Source organism: Trichechus manatus, unplaced genomic scaffold (assembly GCF_000243295.1).
Source record: "Trichechus manatus latirostris isolate Lorelei unplaced genomic scaffold, TriManLat1.0 scaffold00073, whole genome shotgun sequence".
In the NCBI taxonomy this organism is placed as follows: Eukaryota; Metazoa; Chordata; class Mammalia; order Sirenia; family Trichechidae; genus Trichechus; species Trichechus manatus.
Genome location: NW_004444009.1, coordinates 13,497,098 through 13,523,687, shown reverse-complemented (window position 1 = coordinate 13,523,687; position 26,590 = coordinate 13,497,098). Strand labels below are relative to the sequence as shown.

At 37.6% G+C, this 26,590-nt stretch overlaps 1 protein-coding gene and 1 pseudogene across 3 annotated transcripts; both read right to left on the bottom strand.

Annotated features, from left to right (window-relative positions):
* Nucleotides 1–435: 435 nt before the first annotated feature.
* On the bottom strand, nt 436–1,639 carry LOC101356644 (60S ribosomal protein L17 pseudogene; annotated as a pseudogene).
* A 453-nt stretch (nt 1,640–2,092) lies between these two features.
* Nucleotides 2,093–26,318, bottom strand: LRIF1 (ligand dependent nuclear receptor interacting factor 1). 3 transcript variants are annotated; one of them, XM_004380420.3, is made up of 4 exons: nt 26,028–26,318; nt 5,932–7,432; nt 4,226–4,498; nt 2,093–3,400 (listed from the first exon to the last, which is right to left on the bottom strand). In XM_004380420.3, the coding sequence occupies exons 1-4, from the start codon at nt 26,093–26,095 to the stop codon at nt 2,960–2,962; spliced, it is 2,283 nt and encodes a 760-aa protein (XP_004380477.2). In that variant the 5' UTR covers nt 26,096–26,318; the 3' UTR covers nt 2,093–2,959. The 3 variants fall into 3 exon arrangements, with proteins under 3 accessions (XP_004380477.2, XP_023590723.1, XP_023590724.1); XM_023734955.1 differs by lacking the exon at nt 26,028–26,318 and adding an exon at nt 11,828–12,141; XM_023734956.1 differs by lacking the exon at nt 5,932–7,432 and having other exon boundaries at nt 26,028–26,307.
* Between the last annotated feature and the right edge of the window lie 272 nt (nt 26,319–26,590).

The following is a 26,590-nucleotide window of genomic DNA, read 5'->3' as shown; positions in this document are numbered from 1 at the left end:
CTTCATAGCCCAAAAGTGAATATAACTCAAATGTCCATCAACTGACGAATGGATAACCAAAATGTGGAATATTCATACAATGCAATATTACTCAGCAATGAAGTACTAATGCATACTACAACATGAACTTTGAAAATACTAATGCTAAGTGAAAGAAGCCAGTCATAAAAGAAAATGTTTTGTATGATTCCACTTGTATGTCAAGGATAGGCAAATCCAGAGAAAGTACATTAGGAGTTCCTGGGTAGTGCAGTTGTACTCTGTCCTGTAGGATTGCTACTCTGTCCTACAAGTCAACTCGATAGCAATGGGTTTGGTTTTTTTGGGTGGTGCCAAGTTAATCACTTCACTACTAGCCAAAAGTTTGGCAGTTCAAACCACACACAGGTGTCTCAGAAGACAGATCTTGTGATCTGATTCTGAAAGGTCACAACCTTGAAAACCCTATGGAGCACAGTTCTACTGTGACACACATGGGGTCGCCATAAGTTGGACATCAACTCCAGGGCAACTTAACAAGAGGGCTGGATGGAGGGAAGAACGGGGAGTGACTGCTAATGGGTCTAAGGTTTGTTTCTGGAGTGATGAAAATGTTCTAAAATTAGTGTTGATGGTTGCACAACTCTGTGAATATAGTAAAAACCACCGAATTGTACACGTTAAAAGGGTGAATTTTATGGTATATGAGTTATCTCAATAAAGCTGTTATTTAAAAAAAAGAAAACAGGAGAATCTAGTTGTTTGCTTTTGTTTCACTCTATTTTCTGGTTAACTGTTTCCCATTTTGCTGCCAATGTTCAGGGTTTTTTGACCTCTAAAACCATCTCTTACTTCCAGAGATTTGTTAATCGCTTTCCATAACCTTATCTTCCCTTCTCCTTTTATTTTTTTCTTCTTATACTTCTAGTTGCATTTTATTTTAAGCCGAATTTACTCCCGAGCCCTAAGTTTTCGTTCCTTGAGTTTCTTCTGGGATATCTTTTCCTTCTGTGTAACTTCCTCTTCTGGTTTAGGAACAATTTGTTCCTTTTCAGTAAGAATCATCTCAGCGTGGCAAGGGGAGCTCACGTATGGGTTTATTACACCATGAGCTCTGTAAAATGTGGCAGCACATCTTGGGGGCTTTATTCACCTGCATGTGCTCAATGACCAGAGAATCTACTTCTAAATCCTTAAGTTTGGCATTACTCTCTGCGTTTTTAAGGATGTGCAGCAAAAATTCAGCACTCTTTGGGTCATCGACCCTGTGTCCAACACCACTGTTTGGCCGGGGCACACCTACCAACTCCACCATTGTAACATCGGAGTGGCACACTTTCTGCAAAGTGACATTTTTCAGATACTTGGTGGCTTTTTCTATATGCATACCCTTGATGGCCTGGGCAGTTTCACGGGTGTTCTTAAAATGGACCCAAAGATTTGAACCTCTTGATCTGCATGATTTTGAGGGGTCTTCTGGGTCAAGTGAGTAGCGAGCCATTTTGTGAGATGACCTCAGGCCACTTACGGGAACAGTCCCCTTTCTCCTTTTTAATCTCTACCACACATCGCTCCCAAACCCTCCCAAATAAAAAATTAACCAAACAGAAAAATGTCTTCTATTAAGAGAAACTACAGATTTTTAAAAAAGTGATAAATGTGGCCATTGTCCAGATTTTTTTCCTTAAATTTTATTTTGTTGTTGAGAATATACACAGTAAAACATACACCAATTCAACACTTTCTACATGTACAACTTACTGACATTGATTACATTCTTCAAGTTGTGCAACAATTCTCATCCCCCTTTTGAGTTGTTCCTCCCCCGTAACATAAACTTGCTGTCCCCTAAGGTTCCTATCTAATCTTTCAAGTTGCTGTTTGTCTATATGCGATCAAACTGATGACTTTAGGGGATATTTTTGGTTTAAGGTTTAAAGATTATCTCAGGGCAAAAGATTCAAGAATCCATCCACCCTCCATGGCTCCATAAAGTCTAGAGTCCATGAATATTTGAAATTTTGTTCTGCACTTCCCCCCTTTTGATCAGGATTCGTCTATGGAATCTTTGATCAAAATGTTCAGTAATGGCACCCAGGCACCATCTAGTTGTTCTGGTCTCCTGGCAAAGGAGGCAGTTGTTCGCGGAGGCAACTAGCCACACATTCAATATTCTCTTCCTATTCCTGACTCTCCTTCTTCCTCTGTTGCTCCAGGTGAATAGACACCAACTGTTATGCCTTACCAGATCTACTTTTCATTTATTCCAAGTAAAGTGTGTACATGTTCAACAAAAGAGAGAGATGTATCTGCCTAGGAATAATAACCTATCACCTTAAGAAAACATTACATCATATAGCCTGAATTCTGAAACCTGTTTTGGATTATATAAAACTGCTCTGCAAGTTAAAAAACATTCTTAAGAATGTCTGAATATTTAATAATGCTGCTGTAATATATTTTCTTTCATTAAATTTTTTAAAAATTACAACATATGTTGAGTAGAAGCTATCTTCATTTTATGGGTAAAGAGACAAAGTGAGTACATATACAAGCCCATTGGCAAAGCTAAGTTTAGAGCTGGTTTTCTCTCTAGGACTGCAGAAAGTCAATACTACACAATAATTATCTATTGTTGGAGTTAAACACCTGAGCAATTTAACTATTAAAGATACAAACAACAATAGCAAAAATATTCAAACTTGGGGAATTCCAATTAAAATAAGTGAAAAATACAAATCTTTTCCTTCCAAAAAAGGCATCTAAGACAAAGGTTCAGATATCCCATGTAGATTATTCACAGAAGTCATATGTTAATCAATCTCTTCTGTATCCTTTAAATAAAATTTTACAATCCAGTGATGAAAAACAAATTGCATATTCAAAGACATTTTCAGAATGCATCTATAATTAACTTAGTACAAAAGTATACGGAAAAAACCAGGTATTCACTGAAGTCTTTAAGTTTAGCTACATTTTGTTATTTTTGGTGCATCTTCTTACGTATTTCTTCAAGAGCTGCTTCTTTCTCTCTCAGCACCTGCTTAAGTCTTCTTATTTTTTCATCTCGAATGGTTTCTTCTAACTCTGGTGGTGTCATGGGGAAAACGTCTTCAGTATAATAATTTTTATTAAAGGAATGACTTTGTTCAAAAGTTGCATTTGAATTCAATGTGCCTTTCTCCTGGTTATCATGAATACAATGGTCTACCTCAGTTCTCTTTCCTTCTCTGGTTTTCTTGTGGCTTGTGAGACTGTTATACTGTGATACCTCTGAAGTTGGTAAAATATTGCTAAGGAGTTGGGAACTGGTGACATTGGTTTCTCCATTTATAGCTGTGTTACAAGTACTCTCCGTTTTTCTCTTCTTTGTATAATACATCTTCTTAATGGTTTTTGCTTTTCTTTTTTTATCAAAACCCTGTTGCAATGTTGAGTAGGATTCCAAAAGAAAAACAAAATGTTACTGCCATACAGATAGTGTGCTCTCAAATTCAACAAAGTGTAGATGTAAATATTTAGCAATTAAATTCAATTAAAAATTTGTATTTGGGACAATTAAAGCAGAAAAGAAATGCTTACCAAAATGAATAACAATATTTTACTGATATTCACTGACATTAAATTGCTTAACATTTTCCTGCTAAAATCAAGTATTAGAAGCAGTACTGACCTACAGCAAAATATAAAGTCTGAGAAATACAACTAATATGGAGAATGTTCATTCAAGAATCAGTAACTGATTGGTCTCTGATCTGAAGTTCAGTATATTAAACGATATAATAATGACATATTCATAAGTAGGATGACGGCAGGCAAAGTTATAGGGGCGTTTCTTTTCATCATTGCCCATGTAGGTTGCTTAAAACGTCTGCGTTATGAGTAACGCTGCAATGAACATCTGAATGCTTAAATTTTCCCTACACTTGATTATTTCCTTTAGAGAGATCTTAAAATAGGATAACTAGTTCAAAAACTATGGCTATTTTATTATAATTTTATAATGGAAACAAATAACCAGTAAATGAAATAAAAACAGTTAAAACAACATCTTTGAGAATGCATTTTTACCTGTACATAAATGGTCTTCTTAACACTGTCTATAAACTTGGTATAATACATATATGTGCAAATTTGGTGGTAACTATCATTTGTATTAACGAACAAAACTAGAAAAAAATCAAATCAAGACAATTAATATATTCATACATCTTTGTAGTACCTACAAAGGGCACTGTAAAATTACCTGTTTTCTCTCTTCCTTCTCCACCATCAACTCTGACTTTTTGTAAGTATCACCCTTCACCAAACTGGTAAAGGCATCAAAACTTTTTCCAGAGTCCAGATGGTCAGGAATTCGAGTAAGGCACACTCTCAAATCTCTAGTGAGGCCAAATATCTTTTTAAATTCAGCATCATTCTTCAGACATAGTGCCTTATTACTCCCTTCTTGAGTATCTTTCATATCATTTCTTTCTTTCTTATCTTTTTTTAATGTCGATGCCATTTCATTCTGGATCTGAAATTAAGAAAGAAAACAAACAATACTGCAAATTACTCAAACTATTTTATCAGACCAGCAACTAAGTGATTACCCCATCTTACACAAAATAAAACATCTTAAAATACTAAACGGTTGGGTTGCATTACCCTTGCCTTACTATCTACACTCCAAAAACTGAATTTAACAGAGTGAAAACATAAAATGTTCCCCTATAACTTCTCATTTATTTTCATTTCTTGTACTTTAAAAGTAACAGGTGGTCAATTCTCAATCAACTAAAATAAGAATACAGACTAATGACAAGTTAAAAATAATCTATGTGACATTATTTAGAAATTATAGTCGTCTTGAAAAGTCTTATGCCTTAAATCAATCTTGTACATAGCAATTAGTAGTTCCCTCCTTGCATCTCTGGAGTTCAATGAACTTTTTACTCAAGGGGAGAAATGCTGACATTATTAAACAGACCATTACATAAGCAAGGAAAAGGTGAATACAAATATTTAGTGAGCATAGACACACAAATCTTAAATAGAACAAAAAGGTAATTATGTGGGTATGTTGGGTAACTGGATGAGAAGTCAAGAGTACAAAATGAAGGAAACTTGTCTACTTAAAAAAAAAAAAAAGAACCTTATCAAAGATGTGATAAAATCTTATTTCCACAAATGACTTAGAGGCACTGATTTGACTAGTCCTAGCCCTCTTTCAAACCTTTCTACCAAAAAAAAAAAAAAAAAAAATCACTATCTCCCCTCCCCCCAAAAGGAAAAAAAACAAAACAGCTCTCCTGTATGCATAACACTGATCTCTTCATATACTAAAACTAAGCTATTAAATATACATGTATATGTATGTTTGCACAGAGTACCTGGGTGGTGTAAATGGTTAACACACTAGGCTGCTAATCGAAAGGTTGGAGGTTCGAGTATGCCCAGAGGTGCCTTGGAAAAAGGCCTAGCAATCTACTTCCGGGGCAGGGGGTCAGGGGGCAGCCAGTGAAAACCTTATGAAGCACAGTTGTATTCTTGACACATGTAGGGTCACCATGAGTCAGAATCTACTCAATGGCAACTGTTTTTTTAAATGTATGTATACATACATATACATACACACACACACAATTTTACTAAGCTTTAAATACATATTAACATTCCCCAACTTTTCTAAATCTGGTTACTCTGTTATTTTTTTGTTTTAAAAGATTTGGCATTACAAATGATTCAAGAGAAAGATATTGCTTGAAAGCTCCTAATTATATACTTTCTCAAACATTTCCTCAATTGAAAGCTTTTACTCAAGCATTCATGTGTGTTCATGTGTGTATGGTATGTGTGTGATGGCATGGGGTGTGGCGGGAAGAACGAGGTATCTCAGATAACTTTGAGAATAAAAAACATTTTTCTATATAGATACATAAAAAGAATACCCTAACATGGTAAAATTACCTTTGGTTCTTGGTCTCTGAAAACACCCTGTTGTGAAGGAACAGTTGTTGCATCAATAGAGGAATTTATTTTCTCTATGCTCTGGATGATATTTCCTTTTCTGGGGGTATTCTGTCCTGTACTAAATCCATCTGGAAAGACTGGCTTTGTGAATAAAGTCTTATATGGTTTTAAGCAGTTAATGGTTTGGTTCATATTATGTGGGTTTAGTGTAGAAAGAGATGGTTGCTCCACCTTTTTATTCTTCTCTGCCCTTAGACTGGCCATGGAAGCAACTTGGATATTTGAAAGTGATTTTGTCTCCATCTGGGAAGATTTACTTTTTGCCAAGACAATATTTACAACCTCTCTAGATATGTCTGTGACTGGACTTGAACTCACTATCTGTGATGTGTCTTTTCTTGGCAGAATATCAGGAGAAATAGAATTCTGTTGGTCAATTTGTGACGGCAAAACATCTGACCCCTTTTTAGCCAACAGATAGACTTTCCCATTAAACATAACCAAAGCATTATCTTTAATAGGTATACTTTTGGACTGCGTCCCACTAGGACTGATGGTACTCAATGGTGGCATATTTACAGTGTTGTCTCCCAAATTTTTCCTATCTACAAACGTTTTTAAAATCTTTGAAGCCACATTATTTGAAGACTTAACAGGAACAAGTGATGGAGTACAAGGCTGGAGGGTTTCTTGAAAAATCCATTTCACTGGAGCAGCTTGAGAATGTTGACCACTTTTTGTCTCTGTAGCAACATTCATTGGAATTTGTGTGGTACTTAGTATCACTGGATTTGCTATTTCTGTTACAGGTTTTGGGTAAATGTTTTGAAAGTTCTTGGTAACTACATTTTTCACTGTTTTTACAGGAGATACATAAATTACAGTTGGTATTTGGGAGGCCTCAACTGTTCCTGAGGTACTTGTGGCTGCAGCTGCAAGTATCTTTTGCTGAACTGAAGGAGGCAACGATGACGCTGGTACAGATTTCACTTCAGCATGGGCTGGAATCTGTAAATGATGCCCAGAAGGCAAAACTGGAGACTTCACAGTCATTGGAAGACTCTGAGTATTTACTAAAATATAAGATGAATCATTTTGTGTTGAGGGAGGAACAGCAAATGTTTGCATGGTGAGTCCATCAATTTTCACACCATGACTCTGAACTTTAGAAACTGATGAGGTAAAATTTTTAGTTCCCACAGAAGTAACTCTAACTTTTTCTGATGCATCTACTGTTCTTGTAAGAAAGTAGTTTGTAGAACTGGCTGGCTGAAAAACAGGCAGCTGAACTGATGCACTTGTGGAAGAGCTGGAAATCTGAGTCTGAAAAGTAACATGAACTGGGCTTCCTGTATTCCCTTTCAAAGCATCAGACATGACTGAAGATTGAACTAGTGGTATAAGATTTCCAGAGGAATTAGGAATTGGAAGTAACTGCAGAAGATTTTTTCCATCCGAGCCAATCGTCTGAACTACTTGGTACATGCAGCCTGAAACACTTAAAAGAACATTATGAGTAAATAAAACAACATACTACATGGTATATACATTTTATTTTAAAAAAAAAAACTTGCAAATATTATTTTAAATGTAAAAATTTATAATAAAATATAATAAATTATATAATTTCTCATTTTGAGTTTTCAAACCAAAATACCGTAAAAGATTTTGAAATAGAAGAGACAAAGATATAATCAGCTTTGATTTAGATCTTATGACATGATTAGGCAATGGGAATGAGATACTAACATTTATTCCTAAAACTAAAAGTAGACTCTTCTAAGATGTTATCCTGCAAAAAGTTACGTGTGCTACAACAGGCTCCTCTTAAAACTGTTAGCATCCTTCCGTTCCCCTCTTCCTTGAATTCTCATTTAACCTCCACTTATACTTAACTCTCCCTATGGGGCAGTTCTACTCTGCCCTACAGGTTCTCTATGAGTCAGAATGGACTCAACAGCAACAGGTTTGTACTTATTCTATCTCCTTCACTCCATTTTTTTTTGGGGGGGGGGTCCCTAATCTGTTCTTTTTCCCAGAGATAATGACTCACAAATTATACTGTCAACCATTCTGTTGCTTAAGATATCTCTTACAGTGATCCTTAGTGTGCCACATTTTTGTATTGTAGGCTAAACTAAGTTACTCACGTAGGAACCATTTTCTTGTTTCATTATTGTTTCAGCACATGTGAGGTTTGGGGCTCACATGGCCATTACTTATATTAATTCCAATTGCCTATCAATCCATACACACAACGCACCACAATTCAGATAAATGGTTAGTTTTCGATGAATGCAGAAGAGACTGGAAGTCAATGAAATATTTTTTACCTAGCCAATTCTGATCTTAGTACTTACGAGCTACTTCTTAGTACAAATTGTCTGCTTTTAAGAAAAGCCAATATATACTAATCCTTGTTTGTAAAAATCAATTATTTGGTAATTACTTAAATGCGGACACTTTATTTATACTAAAACTCCTTTCAGTTCCTGGGAAATACCAAGGTCTCATGGGACTCAGGGTCATTACACACGCTATCTCTCTAGCTAGATACTCCTCCTCCACCCAACTCTTCACATGGCTCAATTCTCAGCATAAATGATACTTTCCAAGAGATATCTTTTCGGACCACCTTAACAACCCCTTCCCCTCCTTTGTAATTATCCATATTACATCCGTTAATTTCCTTTGCTACATATCACAGGTTGCAACATCTTAATCTGTCTCTCATGTTACACTCTGAGTAACCTGAGTGTAGAGTCCATAGGCTTATTGGACCAGTACTGGTCTTACATAACTAGAATCAAATGAAGATGAAAAACTCAAGGGCAAAAAAAAAAAAATCAGCATTCTCAACAGTATAAAAGTATGTTTTAATACCTACAGGTGTTTTTAAAACCTTCATGAATTAATAAAAATCAATGCTAAAAATGCCATGCATCCTAGAAGTACTGAAATTCAGTTTTATCCTTCTGCAAACAGAAATAACATCATTATATCTTTACAAAAATTTAAATCAGTTTTGTGGCCACTTGATAGTGCTTCAAAATGTTACACTGAATTTTCATAAACTAAGATTTAATCTCTAAACAGAAGCATGAACCCAAACAAAAGTATGAATTCTTGCTCTCAGGACTCAAGGAAACTCCACCTTCACTACTCCCTCACCACCAAAAAAGCACATATGAACTGGGGTCAGAACTTAGTCAGCATTAACTCATTAACAAAAATGTACTGAGTTATGGTCAGGCAGCAGGTTCAGTTTGGGAAAGTGACTATAGTCTGTGGGCCAATCTGGCTTGTTGCCTGTTTTTGTGCAACCCACAAGCTCAGAATGGTTCTTGTATTTTAAATTACTGGAAAAAAATCAAAATAATAATATTTTGTGACATATGAAAATTATATGAAATTCAAATTTCATTGTTCATAAATAAAGTTTTATTGGAACACAGTCAAACTCATTTTTCACATACTACTTATGGCTGCTTTTGAGCTACAATGGCAGAACTGAGTAGTTGCAGCAGAGATTAGATGACCCACAGAGCCTAAAATATTTACTATCTGGCCCTTTACAAAAAAGTTTGCTGGCTCCCAAGCTAGGTCAACCCACAACGCCTAAAATAATTCAAACTAGTGGACACATGGACATGTGCATAGGCAATTATAACTAAATGACTTCAATGATGTATTTGCATAAATATAAAATGCTTGCTTCTCTTCTTAAAATATTCTCTTCCCAAGGATTCCAAGATATGTCGTTCTCCTACCTCTATCGTGACTCCTCAGTATTCTTTGCTAACTCATCCTACTTGAATCAACCTTCAAATGTTGGAGTTCACCAAAGCTTGGGCCAAACTTCTCTTTCTATTCTGTATTCTTTCCCCAGATTACTTCTTTTCTTTGCATGACTTCAATTACCACTTACATATCAACAATCCCAATATTTGTATCTGTACCTCCTTTGAGATTCAGGCTTATATACCCAACTTTCCTCTTTATACTTCCATTTAGAATCTCAAGGACACCTAAAACTCAAATGACCAGAAGATCTCTGCTCCCCTCCCCCTATTCCTTCTCCTCCAGGTTTTTTTCTTTGCTAAATAAATGGCACGACCATCTATCTTAGATGCCTAAGTTAGAGCAAGTAATTCCTGTTTTCTTGCCCTCTATATATCAATCCATCACAAAATTCTATTGCTATTATCTCTTAAATTTCCCTTAACCTGTTAAATTCTTTCCAAATAAACTGTCACCACTCTAGTCCAGGTAAACATACCTCTGGCTTAGACTGCTACAGCAGCTTTGTAACTAGTCTTCTTGGCTTCAGTCATATCCTCTCCCTTTCAATTCATTCAGCACACTAGATCTGGTCTTATGTCACTTCCCTGCCTAAAACATTTCAATTATTCAGTTATATACAGACAACTTTCTTATGAACTGACTGTAAAGAGGAAGACAAAGACTAGCAAGGAGTTGGAGGAGGAAATGGGGCCTCAGAAAGGATCTTTCTTATTCTCTTTTTTTAAGGTTGGATGGACCACATCATATATAAATGCTTACGTGAACTGGTCAAGAGGAAGAGACTGATAATAAGAAAGAAGAATAATCAATAGTGTAAGGTCTGAGGAGGAAGGAAATGGGATCTAGAAGATGTTGTAATTAGGTGCCATTGAGTTGGTTTTGACTCATAGTGACTCTGTGAACAACAGAACGAAACACTGCCCAGTCCTACGCCATTCTCACAATCATCGTTATGTTTGAGCCCATTGCTGCTGCCACTGTGTCAATCCGTCTTGTCGAGGGTCTTCCTCTTTTTTGCTGACCTTCTACCTTACCAAGCATGATGCCCTTCTGCAGGGACTGGTCCCTCCTGATAACATGTCCAAAGTACGTGAAATGAAGTCCCATCATCCTCGCTTCCAAGGAGCACTCTGCCTGTACTTCTTCCAAGACAGACTTGTTTGTTCTTCTGGCAGTCCATGATATATTCAATATTCTTCACCAACATCATAATTCAAAGGCATTCTTTTTTGGTCTTCTATTCATTGTTCAGCTTTTGCATGAATATGAGGCAACTGGAAATATGGCTTGGGTCAGGTGGACCTTAATCCTCAAAGTGACATCTTTGCTTTTCAACACTTTAAAGAGATCTTTTGCAGTAGATCTGCCCAATGCAATAGATCATTTGATTTCTTGACTGCTGCTACCATGGGCGTTGACTGTGGATCCAAGTAAAATCTAGAAGACAAGTGGAAGGAATGGACTTTGGAGACTGCTGGAGAAACATATCCTTCCACTGGAACTGGAGAGGATGGGTGCATTTACAGGTAGGTGCATGGCTTTGGTGTCAAAAGGTTAAGGCAATTCTTATAGAATAGCTTTTATTTTCTCTATGAAAAAGGACATGACATCATCTGCTAAGAACAAAAACAAGGGAGAGATCTGAGAAGAACCAAGAAGTTCTGAACGGTCTTTGTGAAAGAATAAGGTGACCACAGAAAACAATAGGGTCGCAAGGCAGTGTTAATGGTCAAGGGAAATAGGCAGTAATTATGAATTTATAGTGATACCAACCTATGCTCTTGTGAGATTTTGTCTCACTAGGTATAGGCAAAGAGAGAGCAGACAGATGAGTTCATCCAGGGTTTGGGTGGCTTCAGAAGGGTGAAACAAAAATCAAAGAGAAGCAAAGGAGTTTAGGGTGTTGACGAAAGTTATTAAAATGATGAAACAATCTACGCTAGATGAGAGGGAAACAGTAACACATTAACGGCCAAAGTATAGGGAGAAAAAAAGGGATTATTGCACTGGAAGGCTTGGTAAAGTTAAAGAACAGTCATGGTGGGAATACTTAAACAAGTAATTCAGAAATATAGGAAGTGGTGTTTACAAAGCAGGATGCACCAATTTCATCCGATAACAAGGTCACCATTCGTCTGTCAGTTTGTCATATTGTGGTGGCTTGGTGTTGCTGTGATGCTGGAAGCCATGTCACCAACATTTCAAACACCAGCAGGGTCACCCATGGTGGACAGGTTTCAGCAAAGCTTCGGGACTAAGACTGGGAAGAAGGACCTGGCAATTTACTTCTGAAAAAATCAGCTGGTGAAAGCCTTATGGATAGCAGCGGGATATTGTCTAATGAAGTGCCAGAAGACGAACCCCTCAGGTTGGAAGGCACTCAAAATATGACTGGGGAAAAGCTGCCTCCTCAAAGTAGAGTCAACCTTAATGACATGAATGGAGTAAAGCTTTCGGAACCTTCATTTGTTGATGTGGAAGGACTCAAAATGAGAAGAAACAGCTGCAAACATCCATTAATAATCCGAACATGGAATGTACGAAGTATGAATCAAGGAAAACTGGAAATTGTCAAAAAAAAAAATGGAACGCTTGAAGATCAATATCCTAGGCATCAGTGAGCTGAAATGGACTGGTATTGACCATTCTGAATCACAATCATATGGTCTACTATGCCAAGAATGACAAATTCAAGAGGAAAGGTGTCGCATTCATTGTCAAAAAGAACATTTCAATCTATTTTGGTTGAGTAGCAACTGGGGTCTCAAAAGCTTGTAAGCGGCCATTTAAGATACTCCACTGCTCTCACCCCATCTGAAGCAAGAAAACCAAAGACACAGGGGAAAGAGTACTCCAAAGGACTAATGGACCACAACTACCATAGCCTCCATCAGAATGAGTCCAGTACAACTAGATGGTGCCCAGCTACCACCATCGATTGCTCTGACAGGGATCGCAACAGAGGGTCTCAGACAGAGCTGGAGAAAAAAGGAGAACAAAATTCTAACACAAAACAAAAGACCAGACTTACTGGCCTGAGACTAGAGAAACCCCAAGAGTATGGCCCCCGGACACCCTCATAGCTCAGTAATGAAGTCACTCTTGAGGTTCACCCTTCAGCCAAAGATCAGACAGGCCCATAAAACAAAACGAGACTAAATGGGCACACCAGCCCAGGAGCAAGAATGAGAAGGCAGGGGTGGACAGGAAAGCTAGTAATGTAGTTATGTGGAACCCAATGTCAAGAAAGGGAGAGCAGTGACATGTCGTGGTGTTGGCAACGAATGTCACAAAACAATATTCATATTGTTTAATGAGAAACTTGTTTGCTCTGTAAATCTTCACCTAAAATACAATTAAAAAAAAGAACATTTGAAGATCTATCCTGAAATATAACGCTGTCAGTGATAATTTATATGCCTATAAGCAAGAAGAGTTAATACAACTATTATTCAAATTTACATACCAATACTAACACCAAAGATGAAGAAATTGAAGATTTTTACCAACTTCTGCAGTCTGAAATTGATCAAACATGCAATCAAGATGCATTGATAATTACTGGTGATTGGAATGTGAAAGTCGGAAACAAAGAAGATCGGTACTTGGAAAATATGGCCTTGGTAGTAGAAACAACGCGGGAGATCTCATGATAGAATTCTGCAAGACCAATGACTTATTCATTGGAAATATCTTTTTTCATCAACAGAAATGGCGACTATACACATGGACCTTGCTGGGTGGAACACACAGGAATCAAATTGACTATGTCTGTGGAAAGAGACGATGAAGAAGCTCAATATTTTCAGTCAGAACAGGGACAGGGGCTGACTGTGGAACTGACCTATCAACTGTTTATATGCAAGTTCAAGCTGAAACTGAAGAAAATTAAAACAAGTACACGAAAGCCAATGACCTTGGGTATATCCCACTTGAATTTACAGACCATCTCAAGAATAGATTTGACACACTGAACACTAATGATCAAAGACCAGACAAGCTGTGGGATGACATCAAGGACATAACACATGAAGAAAGCAAAAGGTCATCAAAAAGACAGGAAAAAAAGAAAAGACCAAAATGGATGTCAGAAGAGACTCTGAAACTTGTTCTTTAACGTAGAGTAGCTAAAACGAAAGGAAGAAATGATCACGTAAAAGAGCTGAACAGAAGACATCCAGGGGAAGGCTCGAGAAGACAAAGTATTATAATGTTGAATGACGCACGAAGCATCAAAAGAAGATGGAAGGAACACACAGTCACTCTACCAAAAAGAACTGGTTGACGTTCAACCCTTTCAGCAGGTAGCATACTATCAAGAACCGATGGTACTGAAAGAAGTCCAAGCTGCACTGAAGGCATTAGCGAAAAACGAGGCTCCAGGAATTAACAGAATACCAATTAAGATATTTCAACAAATGGATGTAACACTGGAGTTGCTCACTAGTGTACGCCAAGATATTTGGAAGACAGCTACCTGACCACCAACTGAAGAGATCTTATTTGTGCCCATTCCAAAGAAACAGGCTCCAACGGAATGCAGAAATTATTGTTAATACCACATTCAAGTCAAAGTATGCTGAAGATAATTCAAAATGGTTGCAGCAATACATTGACAGAGAACTGCCAGAAATTTAAACCAGATTCAGAAAAGGACGTGGAATGAAGGCTGTCACTGCTGAAATCAGATGGATCTTGGCTAAAGCAGGGAATACTACAAAGACCTGTGTTTTACTGACTATGCAAAAGCATTCGACTGTGTGGATCATAACAAATTATGTATAACACTGCGAAGAATGGGAATTCCAGAACACTTACCCAGGGCTGGATTAAGGCATGTGAGGCCCCTAACACTGGTAATCTGTGGTGCCCCCTCCTCTGCTTACTTATGCATTCAAACAGAATGTCAGTTATATATATATATCCATACGTATATGTGGATACTCTGGCGGCGTAGTGCTTAAGAACTACATCTGCTAACCAAAAGGTCAGTAGTTCAAATCTACCAGGCACTCCCTGGAAACTCCATGGGGCAGTTCTATTCTGTCCTATAGGGCTGCAGAGTCAGAATCGACTCGACGGCAACAGGTTTGGTTGGTTTTGGTATACATATGTGTGTGCCTGTGTGTCTCAGCCATCCATAATGTAACTTCTTTTTGGTAGAACAGTGGTTAAGAGCTCAGCTGTTAACCAAAGATCGGCAGTTTGAATCCACCACCCTCTCCCTGGAAACCCTATGGGGCAGTTCTACTCTGTCCTATAGGGTCACCATGAATCAGAATCGACTCGACGGCTACGGGTTTGGGTTTTCGTATAGCATTAGCAACTGAACGAAAAAGTGGCTTATGTCATTTTAGTGGAATGAGATGAACTGGATTATAAAACTTTTAGTGGATGTGGGGTATTAAGATTTTTACTATATACTACATTCTCTACAAAAAGAATATTCCACATATTCTACAACAAATACAGCCGTGAACTTGTTTCAACAATCAATGCAAAATTCTACTCATCTCCCACAATGAAAAATTGACTTTAACCAATTTTGCTTTAAATGGCTGATACTTCAATTTTGATGCTTGTTTTGTATGTAATGCTATAATTATAAATGAAAAGATGTCATAAAAGAAAATTTAATGATCAGAAAACAAATACTACAACTTATTTTATTTTTAGATAGAACTCTCATCTCTAACATGTTATAATTAAAAACACTTCTATTCTTTGCTCTTCCAAATTCTTCAATGATTTCATCACACTTAAGCTGCCGTACAATATCTATATCCATAAAAAGGATACTGAATCAAGTCTTTCTTGAATCACTGTTGTACACTGAGGGTTTGTCAGTCTCTCTAGGGATGAAAATGAGCATTCTGTTGTGCAGTTTGTGATCATTAGAGTTAGAAATACGTGTAATTTCAACATTAGGAAATACACATTGTGTTTTGTCTTCTATTATACGTACATGAATAAAATTGTCTTTTCTAAATCTGTAAACTTAGTTCTCATGTAATGAAATTGTTGCACTTCTCTGTAAAAGGTTTGTATTAAAGCATCAGGATAAGTCTTCTTGGATGCCTTCATGCATTCTTCATCAGATATATCCACACTAAGAGGGAAAATCGATCTGAAAGAGCTTCATACACTTTCGCCCTTCTTTTCACGGAAGATTCAACTGTGTCAATAATGGTGTAGTATGTGGTTATGTGAAATTGATCTATGGCACTCAATGATACTTCTGGAGCACTTCTGTCATTTACTTGTTTCTTTCTAATGTTTCTGTGACGGTGACCTGCCTGATAATCAGTATTTGGCAGTATGTGTTCTGTTGTTTTCAAAAATTTTCAAAATCTCCTCTTAAATTATGTAAATACTCTGTTAATGACTGGTAGAGATCTGTGCGTGTCTTTAAATTTACTTCTGAATCTTGGAGAGCTTGACTCGTTTGATGAAACTGCTACGTTATTCCACATAACCAATATAAATACATACTCTAGTGTTTAGACTTTGTTGGCAATGTTTTCAGCTTCTTTTGGTATCTCCTTTTTGTATCTGGTCTTCACCAGTATTTTCTAAGGCATCTAGAATCTGACTGTGCACTTGTTGCTACAGCATGTGCTTTACAACATGTATTAATTAGAAAGACATTTTAATACTCGATCATTGCCTAAATATGTTTTAAGAACCGCCCATCAGTGAGTAGTGGTGGCAAAAAATGTGTACAAGTAACTGAACAGTTTAATCAACTGCTTCTGGACAACAATATACTGTGCTACATCCTACAAGATTAAGTCAATGTGCAGTACATGGTATGAAAATGACATATTCATTACGTTCTAAAATTTTCTGTGGCATGCTTTTATAATGCCCTGACATACTGGCAGCATTGTCATAGGACTGGTCTCTGCACTTAGAAAAATCAATTTTGCAAACTTCACATAAAGAGTGAAGTACCTGATTTGCAATTTTTTTTACCGATCTGGCTTTTTAAGCTGGTAAATGTGATAAATCACTCAAGAGGTTTTCCATCTGCTGGAGATAACATATCTTAAAACAATACTTAGCTGATCTGTATGAGAAAGATCAAGAGTGGAATCTACAAACTGAAATATCAAGCTATGTTTATTCCACTGAAAACAGCTGATTGAACTTTACCACTTATTAAGTATATTAATTCTTAACATGTTGTTTTAGACATACACGATGGGTTGCCCTTGTGTTACCAAAAATTTTGAGATATGACCTGCTAAAAATGGATCAAACTGAGAAACAATTTCAAGTAAACACCCAAAATTTCCATTTTGTGGGGACCCAAACACTTCATTTATTCCTTGAAAAGACAGTCCACATTCAGAGATTGTTATGACAGAAACAGTACTGACATTCTTCATTAATTTGTGTTCCCAGTTCATGAATTAAACCAAAACCGCATCTTTAGTTTGTATGACAACATACAATCTCTGTGAATTAAACTGTTTTCATATTTATCGATCATATTTGAGTTGTACCAATTACTAAATCCATCCATAGCAAATTAAGAATTAAATGATTTAGGACTGAATAGTTTGCAAATGAAACAACATACAGAGACAACTGATAGAGAATACAGTAGCAACTCCCTCTTAAAATTTTCACCATTAGCTTTGCACCCTAGACAAATATTCTGACTACAGAACCTTGACTGTTTACCATCCAGAAGTTTCTGACATGAAGTTTCAAATGGTTCACTGTGATGTTGACAATCACTTGTCCCTCTCTTGATCCAATAATTTACATCATTAGAAAAAAAATTATTCCACAAAGCAGGATTTGTATTTCTGTTATTTATGGAGTCTGCAGATGCAACAATTTCAGACTCTAAAATAGTTTCACTTTCTACAGCATTATTGCTTTTTTTTTTTTTACTACAGCAAGGAAAGGATGCAGAATTTGGAACAAATTTCTGCTATATTTGTATCACATTGCTGTATTTGTATTTCAGCACTAGCGGTACTAGCACAACAATTTTGCACTCATTAAACTTGAGCATTCAACGGAAGAAGTCTCTTCTGATTCATTATGTTTTAAAAAGGACGTTAAATTTCGAAACTGTCTTTAGGGATTCACAAATCCTTTTATCTTCTGCTAGCTTTTATTTTTGCACTCCACTTAGTTGCTGTCATTTCATTTTACCTGGATATAAAATTATGTCACTTTTTAAATTTGGTTCTACCACAGTAAATAAATTTGAATAACCGAAAACAAAATTTTAAAACAAGTAAAATTTATAAAATAAAATATACATTCGAATTTGGATGTTAACACAAAATTTATATTTGAAAATTAGTAAGTAAAAAATTTGATTTGGAACATGTAATTTTATTCTTCAGGTCTGAGCTAGTCAAAAGAAACAGTACTTAGAAAGCAATCAGAGATAATTTCATTCGTTTGTCATACAATGTTTGTTGGTGAGCCCCTCCCAGGTCTCCATGAGTGTTTTTCATCTTGAAGTAACACTTAAAAACTTGCGCACTCACTTTCTGTCCTCTGATACTGCATCTTCACAATTCACTGGACAAGTGCTGATACCCAACAGGGGCAAGAGTGATCACAAAGAGCATGATAAAAATACAAGGGTATGCTCAATATGAAGACACATTTTGGTTCGCTCTGTGCAGCACCAGATATGTCATGAGTCATGTGATTATAGTGCCATTAGCACGTTCTTACTGGTTAACAAGAGAGAACTGAATGTGAGGTTATACCCCATCAGTTCGAAATGAAAAGGAAAATATAATTGTTATCGTACACAAAATTTATAAGATGGTATCAATTTCATTTAGTGCCTTGCCAGTTCCCTTCCACTTCAGCGCTCACTTTTCCTTGTGTCCTTTCTGCTTGGCATCTATACGTCTTTGCTTTGGACAACTGATGCCCCTATTTTATTGATGCCCTAAGCACATTTACCTCATTCACTGGATAATCCGACCCTGTAGTTACCGTACTTTTACACAAATAACAAGCACCTTCTACATTTGTCTGCCAACTGCTACCTCCCCTCTCAAGGTATTTTCATAAACATGTTATGCTAAGTTTTTTACAGCAACGTGTAAAAATATTAGCATAGCAGCACTTATGAAAATCTCCTGTGGGGGGAGGGAGAAGTTGTAGAAGGCACACATTATTTGTGTAAAAATACGGTAATTGTGCTCATGTAGAACCTGTACATAGAACAAGAGGCAGTTGTTTGAACAGAACAAGGGGATAACTGAATGGTTTAAAATCAAGAAAGGTGTGCATCAGGGTTGTATCCTTTCACCATACTTATTCAATCTGTATGCTGAGCAAATAATCTGAGAAAGTGGACTATATGTATATGAAGAAGAACATGGCATCAGGATTTGAGGAATACTCATTAACAACCTGAGATATGCAGATGAGACAACCGTGCTTGATGAAAGTGAAGAGGACTTGAAGCACTTACTGATGAAGATCAAAGACCATAGCCTTCAGTATGGATTGCACCTCAACATAAAGAAAACAAAAATCCTCACCACTGTACCAATAAACACCACCATGATAAATGGAGAAAAGGTTGAAGTTGTCAAGGATTTCATTTTACTTGGATCCACAATCAACGCCCATGGAAGCAGCAGTCAAGAAATCAAACGACGCGTTGCATTGGGCCAATGTGCAGCAAAGGATCTCTTTAAAGTGTTAAAAAGCAAAGATGTCACCTTGAGGATTAAGGCACGCTTGACCCAAGCCATGGTATTTTCATTTGCCTCATATGCATGCAAAAGCTGGACAATGAATAAGACCGAAGAACTGATGCCTTTGAATTATGGTGTCAAATACACCATGGACTGCCAGAAGAACGAACAAATCTGTCTCAGAAGAAGTACAGTCAGAATGCTCCTTAGAAGCAAGGATGGTGAGACTTTCTCTCAAGTACTTTGGACATGTTATCAGGAGGGACCAGTCCCTGCAGAAGGACATCATACACAGCAGAGGGTCAGTGAAAAAGAGGAAGACTCTCAATGAGACTGACTGACACAGTAGCTGCAATAATGGGCTCAAACATAAACACAATTGTGAGGATGGCGCAGGACGCAGCAGTGTTTTGTTCTGTTGTACATAAGGTCTGTATGAGTCAGAACGACTCAATGGCAACTAACAACAAGTTGGCTGAGATAGAATGGAAAATAAGATCACTGGAGAAAAAGATCTTTGTACTGAAAGACCAGGGTGACAAATAGGTTATCTATATAGATGCTGAAGTTATGCAGGATTGGGGAGAAGATTGAGAGGTAGGTGCCAAGTTTTCAGAGACAGGAAGCTGGTGGATGGTGGTAAGAAACAAAGATTAGGGACTGATATGCCAGAAAGTTTTCTTGAAACCCACTCTCTTCAGCAGTCTATTTTTTTCCCCATTATTCTACTAAAACCTTATTTCAAAGACTACCAAATATATGTCCTCACAATTAAATGTGTCTTTATCTCATCCCCTAGGTGCTCTCTGTTGCAAATGACACTGCTAGCTAATTACCCGTCCATCGTGAAACTCCTCCCTAACCAGCTTTCCAATACGTACACTTATGTTTTCTTGTCTTTCTTAATGCTTATTTAGTTTATTTATATACTTCACCTGTCAGTAGAAGATTAGAAGCTCCAGCAGAGCAGAACTTATGCCTTTATCTGTTTAGGGGCGAGCACACTCATTAAATCTTAAGTAACATTTTAATTGACATGGTATTTGAACAACTGACACAGACTTTTGATACTTAACATATTTCATTATTGTTGCTGCAGTTAATTGCCATCGAGCTGATTCCAACTCATGACGACCCCACTGCTCCATCGGGTTTTCAAGGCTATGCCCTTTCGGAAGCAGACTGCCTGACCTGTCTTCTGAGTTGCGTCTGGGTGGGTTAGAACTGCCAACCTTTTAGCTAGTAGCCGAGCACTTAACCGTTTGTGGCACTCAGCTGCCTATACTTCATTATATGAGCCTCTATATTTCTGCTTTATCAAAAAAAATTTTTTTTATGAATATTGCACAAACTATTCTCAAATCGCATCATTAGATTTTCCTCTCTTCTCTTTCTTGACTTTCTCTCTAAAAAGGGGAGAAAAATACAGCTTTTTCCAGTTTAATGTATCAGTTAGAAATTCACATAATCTACCAGACCATCAGTTCCTTAAGGGTAGGTTAACCTATTCATGTCTATTTCATCTGCACTTAATGGAGTAACTAGCACATTGCAGACACTCAATAAATGTAAACTGAATTGAATCCTACCAGCTATTAAAAAAGAAAAAAAAAACCTATGACTTGCTGCAACAAAATGGAATGAGCTCTAAAAATTAAACTGAAATGCAGAATGCTAAGGAAGAAGTGATAAATGAAGGTGAAATTCATACTTCTTCAATCAATATACATTTTTTTGAACTAGAAGGACCTTCCATTTAAGAGATTAAGTAACTAAGATCCTATAAAAGATTCTGTTTTCTTAAAGATCATATCCCCCTACTTAATGTCAAAACTAGATTCTGCATCTCATGCTCTGGTTTGGTCATTTAAAAAGAAAAATCATCAACATGTTAATTGTTTTAAACAAGCTGATGTTTGAGCAAAGAAACTGCATCAGAAAAATAATGCTTTTAAGACTTTAAAAAAGAAAAGAATATACTAGAAAGATGAGCTTCTTCTAATCCTGACTCTTCCAACTACTAGCTGATTAACTTTGGAAAATTTACTTAACCTTTCTGAACCCTGGGTGGTGCAAATGGTTAATACACTTGGCTTCTAACTGAAAGGGGGAAGGTTCAAATCCATCCAGAGGTGACTTGGGAGAAAGGCCTGGCAATCTACTTCCAAAAAATCAGCCACTGAAACCCTATGCAGCACAGTTCTACTCTGACACACATGGGATAGTGTGTCTGTCTCTTTCCTACACACACACACACACACACACAAACTTATACAAATCACAAAAATAAAGATAACAAAACTTCTATTGCATACAACTGAATATAAACTGAACTGACAATGAAGCACTATCTTTCTAACCACACCAGGCCCCGAGCTAAGCATAATTTTAGCTCCCCATTTGAGAACAAAGGGTTAAGGAAGGATAGCAGCCAACTGCCAATTACACGATATCCTAATTCTTATTACTGTAGGATGCATTATCAAAAACTTTTATTACAATACCTCTAAGCTGGCAGAGGAGCCATGGTGGCACAATTGTTAAGCACTCGGCTGCTAACCAAAAGGTCAGTGGCTTGAACCCATCACTCTCTGGCTAACTGACAGGTCGGTGGTTTGAACTCACCACTCTATGGGAGAAAAGACCATCTGCTCCTGTAAAGATTTACAGCCTAGGAAACCTTATGGGGGCAGTTCTACTCTGTCCTATAGGGTCTCTATGAGTTGGAATCTACTCTATGGCATACAACAAGCTGGTAACTCCCAAGTCTCTATTTTCAGTTCTGATTCTGCCTCTGAGTTTCAGATTCAAATTATCTCCCTAACTGCTTTTCTGATGTGTTCCCATCTCAGTTAATTTACCCATATCTACCCAGAAAACTGACATCATAACTGATACACCTTTGTTCCTCATCTTTCAGTGCCAACTTACTAACAAGGTCACCTCTTTTCCCCTCTGTGTCTGTGAATCTAACCCCTATCCTCCATCAGCTAGTTCAGGTTCTCAGAATCTCTGAAAGGATAACAGAAATAGCATTCTCATATGCCTGGCCCCTCACCCTCAAATCCACAATGCCATCAGTTATCTAAAATGCACATCTAAACCATGTCAGTTCGTTTCTTAAAAGCCTCTGAACTACAATACATGAAGTCTAATCTCTTTAGTGAGGAGCCCTGGTAGTGCACATGAAGTCTAATCTCTTTAGTGAGGAGCCCTGGTAGTGCAGTGGTTAAGTGCTCAGCTGCTAATGAAGTATCAGCGGTTCAAACCCTCCAGTAGCTCCATGGGAGAAAGATGTGGTAGTCTGCTTCAGTAAAGATTTACAGCCTTGGAAACCCTATGGGGGCAGTTCTACTCTGCCCTATAGAATTACTGAGTTGGAATCGACTCAATGGCACGCAACAACAATCTCTTTAGCAGGACTAACCAAACCCTCAAGAGCTATTTATCCTGCTTGTAGTTTAGAATTGAGCAATTTATGCTAACAATAAATCATACTACTTTACACCTCTGGGCTTTACTTACGGGTTGCCTCTACCTGGCCATATCCTTGCATTCGTCTTTAACTGGATAGCTAGTATGCTTCCCAACTCAGCTGCTCCAGGTATCTTTCCTGCAACTGCCTTCCTCTATGCCCTCATAGCACCCTCCGTATAATGTTATAAAATTTATTATATCATCTCTCTCCCCACCTCCTAGACTATGAAGTTTTTCACGGGCATGGATCATGTCCTATTCTTTAGTGTTGCCTCCCCAGCTATTATAGTCTATCACGTACTAGGCACTCAATGAATGTTTTTTAACCAAATTTCTGAACAACACCGCTAGTAAGTGGTGCAACTAAAATATGAACCCAGGTCTCTGTAACTCCAAACCCTACCTTCTTTCCACTATACCACTGTAATTCCTGTTTTGTTATTTGATAACAAAGTCCAAATTCAGATAAACTAAATGTATACTATCACAAATATCTTCCAGATTTTTCCTTTGTACTATTAAGATTAAATTTACATTTTATGTCCTGATTAGACACTTTAAACAATGAATATTTTATATCAGTTCTGAAAACTCTTTACCAACAGAAAGAAGTGACTCAAGAAAATTCCAATAGCTATAGATTATAAGAAAATCATAATCATTTTTAAGTTTATGATAAAATAACTTCATACCATCAAAAACATTATCTGAAAAATAAGAAAAAAAACTAAATTTCCAATAAACTAAAGAGCTAACATTAACCATTATTATTTACAAAATTATATTTGGATACCACGTAGACAGTTACAAAATAGAATGGCATCAAATATGCACTCAATAACCAAAGTAAATGTCCAATATCTTCAGAAAGCTATTTCATAAATGTCCCACATAGGTGGTGTAAAACCTCAGTGATTTGAAGGTAGTAATGAAAAATAAATACATTCAAAGATTATGAAAACAATAATGTATAAATCAAGTAAATGAACTAGAAAATACTTACAAATGTAACCAAAACACAATTTGAGTTATAACGCTTTTTAAAATCCCACATATAGTCAAAAGGATTAGAAACTGGATAAAAAAGTTAAACAATAAATAAAAATATAAAGTTCTTACTCTTTACCTGATATAGAAAAAGAATGCATTGTAAAAATGTACAATCAGGGTAAGTCAGATTTTATCAAATATCCAGGTATTAAAAGAAGGTCGAAGAAATTAAACAAACGTCAAAAAAATAATTCTACTTTTGCACATCTGTACAGGACACTACTTCAGCCTCCTATCTCCAAGTTCTACCACCAAATAAACAAACAAAGCTAGAACTTTTTATGATTCAATATACAATGGATCTTTCTTGGCGGTTCTTCAATATTGTTTTAGCTCACCGCTGTTGTTGTTGTCACTTGCCAGAGTCAATTCCGACTCATGGCGACCCATGTGTGCAAAGCAGAACTGCTCCATAGTCTGCCAGGCTGTGACCTTTCAGAAGCTGATCACCCGACCTGTATTTCGAGGTGCCTCTGGGTAGATCTGACCACGAACCTTTAGGTTAGTAGTGGAGCGCTTAACCCTTTGTGCCACCCAGGAACTCGTCGTTGATGAGTGCCGTGGAGTCAATTCCGATTAACAGCCACCCTATGTTACAGAGTAGAACCGCCCCATAGGGTTTTCTACAGTGTCATCTTTAAGGGAGCAGATCGCTAGATCTTTTCTCCTGAGGAGCCGCTGTGTGGGTTCCAACCACCAACTTTTTGGGTTAGCAGCAGAGCGCTTAACCACTGCGCCACCAGGGCTCCTCAAGGACTCCTTAGCTCACCACCATTAGTGCTCATTTCCCTCTATAATACCATGCATGCTTTTAAAGAATAACAATTACTTATGTCTTTATTACAGTTAGGTTTTGTCATCTACATGTAATTAAAGAAAATCTACTTTCTGGATTAAAATTTGTACAAAAGTAAAGTTCTACTTTTATAATGTAATAATAACATAGTGTTCTAGCGTTTTCCTACTCTAAATATTTTACATATATTCATTTTCGATCTTTAAAATCACTATAGTCCGGAAATTGAGACACAGAAAGGTTTAAGTACTTCACCCACGGGCTCACAAACTGTAAGTGGCAAAGCCAGGATTAAACCCAGGTGCTTCAATTTTCTTCAAACACAAAACGTTTTATGAATTTCGCATCTTAATTTCCCTTCTGCAGAAGACTCATTATCTTTTTCTCACCATTTACCATCATCCACAAACTATGCAGATTTAACTTCAAATATTCTACCTTAGCTAACATCTTGTTCCCGTTTCATCTCAGTTTAATTAATACAAACTTTAAAAAAACCAACTACTAAATTACTGATAATCTAGTTTCTAAATTTACAAATAAATGCCTTTCTAGTAAATACTGGACTCTCCATGTCAAATATGTATTTCCTCTACACAGACTTCTAATTACAAATGGTACTCTAATCACACCTGCTTCAAATATGCTATTTCAAAGCATTGATTTCACAAAATAATTTCTCTATTTTTACTTTCCTCTCTTCATATAAAGCTAATATTTTTAAAGAAAACGTTCTATTCCCTTGTTTTACAGCAATGTTTCCATTTCTAAATTCATATACTCTTAGCAATTACACAAAAATATATCCTTACTTTCTTCCTCACTAACTCTATTAAACTATGATTATTTTCACTGAAGGTTCAGCACCATCAGGGCTGCACTTGCTAATCCGCGCCGACTGCTGTGTATTTTTCCTACGTATGCGCAAGAATCTTCCAGAAGGTTTTGGTCGCACAGAAGCGTCGGCCATGTTGGTTTCTCTCCCCCGTGGAGATCTACTCTGTAGGCCTATAAAACTTGAGACGCTGGATTCCTGCGGAGCCAGGGCAGCGGCTGAACGCGTCAGGCTCTGAGGAGGTTTTACGTTTCCAAGAGGAACGCGCTCAAATGACTCTTTAAGTGCCGAACTGACGAGCACTTCCCGCTGAGTGGCACACCCTGCCAGGTCAAACTCATCTGCATTGCAGAACAGGAAACGACGGCTGACTCGACATCCAGCTAAGAGACGGGGCCAAGGGCGGGCGTGTGGAGGGAGATTCGAAACCGGTACTTACCAATGCGAGGCGTTGCCTTTATTTTCCTCTGCGGGTTTCAGGAAGACCCTCTGTAGATTATTGGACATTTTAGAGGGGGTGGGAGGGGAAAGCACAACCAGAAAAGAGGGTTGTGTAAGGCCGAAGGCCTCAAGGGGGCGAGAAACTAGAGCGAGAGAGTGTTGGGCGGGAGTTGCCCCGGAGCAACTCTGCAGGGTTCAATGCCGAAAGGGTGGCGACAGCTGGTTCTGGAGAAGGCGTATCCTCAGACTTCGGAGGAAAGCGGCGCAACCACCCATACACCGGAAGACTTGAAGCTGGTGACGGCGCCGGCCCTACCCTAAACTCCGAGAGAATCGGTCCGATGTCTCCGCCTCCAGAGCCCACGACATCGCCTCAGAGCCACCCGAACTAGCAGCAGGAGGCGTGGCCTTAATGGCGTCACCCAAATGGGTCGGGTCTGTAGCTGAAGACAGAGCCAGCCTAGCTCTAACGACCCTGCCCCCCCGAAGCCACCAGCCGGAGCAAAGCTCAGCCTGGTGGCTTCCGGGATCGTCACGTCCGGTTGCCAAGGTGAGTGGCTC

Coding starts and splice junctions, on each gene's coding strand:
- LRIF1 (XM_004380420.3), bottom strand. CDS start 26,095: ATGTCCAATAATCTACAGAGGGTCTTCCTGAAACCCGCAGAGGAAAAT. Junction 4,499..5,931: donor TCAGAGACCAAGAACCAAAG/GTAATTTTACCA, acceptor TCTTAATTTCAG/ATCCAGAATGAAATGGCATC. Junction 3,401..4,225: donor AGAAGGAAGAGAGAAAACAG/GTAATTTTACAG, acceptor ACATTGCAACAG/GGTTTTGATAAAAAAAGAAA.